This window comes from Atta cephalotes, assembly GCF_000143395.1.
Source record: "Atta cephalotes unplaced genomic scaffold scaffold00014, whole genome shotgun sequence".
Classification (NCBI taxonomy): Eukaryota; Metazoa; Arthropoda; class Insecta; order Hymenoptera; family Formicidae; genus Atta; species Atta cephalotes.
Window position 1 is genome coordinate 4,708,551 of NW_012130078.1, and position 5,789 is coordinate 4,714,339.

General features: G+C 29.0%; 1 protein-coding gene across 1 annotated transcript in view; it reads left to right on the top strand.

Moving 5' to 3' along the window:
• The window catches only part of LOC105617805 (alpha-1,2-mannosyltransferase ALG9), a 7,063-nt gene extending 3,245 nt beyond the window's left edge, over positions 1-3,818 (top strand). The window contains exons 2-12 of the mRNA XM_012199358.1: positions 70-208; positions 753-958; positions 1,042-1,155; positions 1,238-1,348; positions 1,431-1,713; positions 2,048-2,170; positions 2,549-2,762; positions 2,833-2,974; positions 3,163-3,292; positions 3,399-3,529; positions 3,634-3,818. Coding sequence (XP_012054748.1) covers positions 70-208; positions 753-958; positions 1,042-1,155; positions 1,238-1,348; positions 1,431-1,713; positions 2,048-2,170; positions 2,549-2,762; positions 2,833-2,974; positions 3,163-3,292; positions 3,399-3,529; positions 3,634-3,772 — 1,732 coding nt within the window. The 3' untranslated portion in view covers positions 3,773-3,818. The remainder of the gene's footprint in view (positions 1-69; positions 209-752; positions 959-1,041; positions 1,156-1,237; positions 1,349-1,430; positions 1,714-2,047; positions 2,171-2,548; positions 2,763-2,832; positions 2,975-3,162; positions 3,293-3,398; positions 3,530-3,633) is intronic.
• The last annotated feature ends 1,971 nt before the right edge of the window (positions 3,819-5,789 follow it).

The following is a 5,789-nucleotide window of genomic DNA, read 5'->3' on the forward strand; positions in this document are numbered from 1 at the left end:
ATATATATATATATATATATATATATATATATAGAGTAAAAAAAAGGAAATAATTAAACGATGTTTTAGACCAGAAGAATCTTCCGACATGGGACTTGTTTATCCCTGCTATGATACAGCTTTTAAATTGTTATTATCGGCAAGATTTTGCTCTGCTGTATGGTGTCATATAACAGACTGTGATGAAACTTATAATTACTGGGAACCAGTGAGTTTATAATATAACTTAATTCAATTTTACATAAACTTAAAAATACTACAAAAATACTGAAATGTACACATTCTTTGCATCTAATATTTCTTAAAAAAATATTAAAAAGTAGAATTATTTCTTTTATGAAAACAATTAATCATTCCTAGAATATCTTCAGTAAGCAAAATGTTAACAAAATACTAGCAAAATATTGCAGCAGATTAGTATCAATTAAGTTTGTATTCTGCCAATAGAACTTTCCAATATAATTCAACAGAAATTGAGAAGAATTTACCATTTTGTAAATAAGGGTTTAAGGAATTATTTAATTGTAACAAATGGTATCATTTGAATAGTTATGCAATAACGGATTTCTGTTACATTTGTGTTGGTATTCTGTCAACAAAATTTGTAGCAGGCATTTTACAAAATCTTTTCGATAGACTTGACTATTTTGCAATGTGAACACAACAAATTTCTCTCATTCTTTGATATTTTTAATGGATATAATATTTTGGCGTGATGCATTTTGTTATATCTGCATTATGTCTTATCTTAGAGTCATTTCTTGCTCTACGGAATAGGCCAGCAAACGTGGGAGTACAGCCCTGAATATGCCTTACGGTCGTATATGTATTTATTAATTCACATGGTACCAGCAAAAGTTTATCATTATCTATTGGAACCAAATCCCGCATTAGTTTTCTATTTTACGCGATGCTTCCTCTCTGTGGGTTGTACATTATCTGAAGTATACTTTTACAAGTACGTTTTTCCCTTAAAACTAACACTTACATATTATGTAAGGATTGACACATTACTTTTTATAGTATAATTTTGTATTCTAGGAGTGTCTGTCGCGAATTTGGAATTCATGTGGCGAGACTTACATTTGTATTCCTTATTCTCAGCTCTGGGATGTATATCTCCAGTGCTGCGTTTTTACCATCGTCTTTTTCAATGTGGGTACAATTATTAAAATGAGAAATATATTAGTTACACTCGATACATTATTTATACATTGGATATTAATATTTATCATAGGTATCTGAGTACTGTTGCTACAGCAGCTTGGTACGCTCGCCAGTATGAATTGGCTATTTTTGCTACCGCTATCTCTTCGTTACTTGGATGGCCATTCGCTGCGCTGCTCGGGTAATTTTTATACTAACATGAACAATTTTGGTATTATACATATTACAACAGAGAAACTCATTTTCCTTACTTTACTTCTTAGGCTTCCTATCGCTATTGAAATGTTAATACATAAACGAGATTGGGTCAAATTCATAAAATGGGTCATTATATCTGCCATTGTAATTGTGATACCAATGGTATGGGTGGATTCCTTGTATTTTGGCAAACTTGTCATCGCGCCATTAAACATTATATTGTACAATGTTTTCACTAACCATGGACCTAATCTTTATGGCACTGAGTCGTTCAGTTATTACATCATCAATGGATTTTTGAATTTCAATTTCGTTTTTATTGGTGCATTATTCGCACCCTTAGGCTTAGTAAGAATAGTTCATACTCAATCTATTTAATAAAATCTCAGTTATCGCATATTTTCTGTGAACAGATACAGATTCTTCAACGAAACTTGAATAATTCTTTTCTAACTTGAAAGTTGGATTAAATATTGTATTTCTTTATCATTGATATTACAGTTTTTAAAGTTTTCTCGAAATTGATAAAATATTGTATGTATCTTTCCAAAAACTATAATTATATTTAAAGTTATTTAATTTTCAATAGAAAATGTATTAAATCAACTGAAAGTGCACGATAATTGCAATATCTTGTACAACACATGATTTATTTCAGCAGTATTTTAACTATAGTTTATAGTTTTTAGCATGGCTGATTGTGCCAGCAAGACATCGTCCAAGAGACCGTTCATGTCTTTCTTACTGGTATTCATTAGCTCCTTTATATCTATGGATTCTTGTATTCTTCGTTCAACCGCACAAAGTACGTATAAAGTACCATTGATAATATTATTAAGAGAAAAGTAAATGCATTTGAACATTACGTTTCTACATGTACCATGTATGTCTCACCAACTAAAAGGTTGCAACACTTTTTTTTAATGGATTTCGAAAGTTTGTTTACCGAGCGGTTGATTTTTACTTGTGGATCCGTAAGTAAAGATCAATCGCTCGGTGAGTAGGATGCATTTCAAAAACCATAAAAAAAAATCTGTTGCAACCTTTTAGTCGGCGAGTGTACAAGAAACGCTAAAAATTTTCTATTTTTCCACGATATTTAGATTGTTCAAATGTGCTATTGATATGTAATGAATTGATGAAATAGAAAACGAAGGAATTGACGAAATAAATGTGTCAACAGGAGGAACGGTTCTTGTTTCCAGTATATCCTATGATTTGTTTAGCAGGCGCTATAGCAGTAGATATTGTACAGAAGTTATACTTTTATGTTAGAACGAAATTCAATCCATCGCATATTAGTTGCCATTATTTGCAATATACTGTACACATCACCGTTCTAGCAATACTAGTATGTGGCCTCTTGGGATTATCAAGATCATTGGCGATATATAAAGGTTATTATTATTGTATTAAAGGCGATTTGGTTTAATTAATAGAGTTTGATAAGAAGTTTATATGCGTTAGGATATTATGCTCCCATGGAAATTATGACTGAAGTCAACAAACTAGAAACAGAAGGTGATATACCTAAAGACGTTAACATAAACTTCTGTATTGGAAAAGAATGGTATCGTTTCCCCAGTAGTTTTTTCTTTCCGTCCAACAAGTAAGTGAAAAAATTAGCGCACAATATTAGTTGCTAGTTTCAAAAGTTTAAAAAATTAAAATTTCTGGATTTATGAAATTCTGTTGTTGAAGGAGAGGGATATGTTAAAGAACACATCTCTAATACAAACTACAATATAGTGATATATTTCTTTAATTTGATATAATTATTTTTAAAATCATTTTCAGTTGGAAGTTACAATACTTGAGATCTGAATTCAAAGGACAGTTACCTCAACCTTTCTTAGATCATGAAAATGCAACAAGTGTAATTCAAGCACATTTTAATGATATGAATAAAGAAGAACCATCACGTTATGTATGTACCTATCTTATATGCAGATAACAATATTATCTGTTACTGCACTTTAAATTCTGTTACAGCACTATAGATATATTATCACATCTCTGCCTTTTGCTTTCAGTTTAATCTAGATAAGTGCCATTTTCTGTTAGATTTGGATATAGAAACTGAAACAACTCTAGAACCGAATTACTCTCGCCTAAGTCATCAGTTTATTATTGTGAAATCTTCTAAATTCCTAGATGCATCAAAGTAAGTCCAAAGCTTTTATTCACACATGTATATATAATATGTTAATTGTAATTAATGAAAATTATATTTATAACTGATATATCCTATTATCATTTATGTTACAGATCACATCCATTCTTTAGAGCTTTTTACATTCCATTTGTATCTTATAAGTTTTGTAAATATGGTTCATATAATTTATTACAAAATAAGTTTAATTCCATGCTTTTATCATCAAAGCAAAGAAATTCCAAGTTTTCTTAAGCAAAAAATAGAATTTTAGAAATAAATTGATTTGATATAAAAAAAATTAAATTTATTATTTTATAGAGCATTTTTAATATTGCATATATATCCAATATTCGTACGTTGAAAGTAATTGTATGTATATATGTATATATAAATGTATAATGTGTGTGTGCGTGTGTATATATATGCGTATATGTGACGCATGATTTCGCTTGAAAATGATTGACTCGCAAGTTCTAGGATCGATCCCATGTATCTTTCAATTTTCCAACCTCAATTATCATCTCGATCACATTTTATGAACAGTTGAGGTCTAAAGCTAGTAAGCTTGTTAAGTAAAAATTATATTTATATTTACAAACTTCAAGAAACTAAGCATCAAACACGATGAAAGCTGCTAACCGATATAAACACCTTATATACAAAAAACTATATTGAAAAATTGTATTGAAACTATTTGGTAATTTTATTGTAAAAATACTGATCTTTAAAATATTTATAACTGTTTGCACAATTAATTTCGAAATAGTATTTTGATAAAACAATAATTATATGGAGAACCTCCTCAGTAGTATATCTGCAAAATTAAATTTGTAAAAAAACTGTTCAATAGCTGATAAAAATACATTTCAACTGTATTATGTTTAAAATATTCAGAAATATAATTATGTATAAAAGAATCAAATTAATCCTATTGCTTACATATGCTTATAAATGCTGACTACAATTATTTTTAAATGGAGGGATAACATGAAATATTCAGTATGGAAAAATTTTAAGTAAAGAATCAAATGTTTTTTAAAAAAATAAAAAAAATATTTTTCAAAATCAGCTTTATTTAATTTTTGACAAATATTTAGAAATTTTATTCTAACAAAACTGTTATGTCATAGCAAATCATCTTAATGCAATTATTACAAATTTTTAATTCATTCGTTAACTAATACTCTCACAATATGTCTAATAGAATAGAATTTCTGTAAGCGTGCAATTAGTGAATAGGTAAATACATAAATTTCCATTTCATTTCTATGCATTATGTTTATGATGCTATCTACCTCTGTTCCAGGTGGTAATTGTATACTACCATTAGGCAAAACTTTCATATGCTTTTGAACATTAAGTAACAAATTTAGAAGTAAATACCATTGTTCTGGTGGCACTCTATATTCTTCCATCAATTGAATAAGTTTCTCTCTAGTAGTAATCGTCATTGTGTTCATAACAAATTTTCTTTCTCTTTTTGCTTCCAATCTTAAAGCTTCTTGCCAAGCTTCAGGAGACAATACATAATCACTGCCTTTGCTAAGAAGTGATTTATATATCTGTACAATTTGTCTAGTTCTAAAATTTCTCACTTCAGTAAACGCATATTTTTTTAGATAAACAGAAAAACAGGTCATTAGAGCAATAGCTATTTTTTTAGATCTTTTTTCTTCAGTATCATGTTCGAAAAGAGTTGCCAAACAAGTTGGGATATTTTTTAAAAGATAAATGTAATGTGACCTATCTTCTTCCATTATACAATGAAATCTTTATACTTAATTCTCTATGTGTAAGGTGTGTTTTTTTTAATTATAGGAATTTCCTTCAGATTGTAATAGACAATTTGTGTGCATGTACCTGCAATGATATTACCAAACTATTGCAACACAGTTCTGCTGTTAATATTCTTGAGACTTCCTTGGTGCTTTCTAAAGATTATGCGTTTCGCGGGTTTTCTCTGTGTCCAGATCTATTCTTAGAATGCCAATGTTTTATGAACCTTGCAGTCCACTTCATCAAGGTATGCAATATCAGGCTGCTTCTCGCCCTAATGAGAGAAAACCCGCGAAACGCATAATTTTTATACAGTTCTTCTGTCATAATCTGAATTATAATTCGCATTATCATTCTAATTCGAACATCAGCTCAACAGAATACATTTGTCACATTATTATTTATAGATCTCTATAACCAATCAAATTTCCATTAATTTATACAATTAGTATTAATATATATATATATATATATATATATATATATATATATA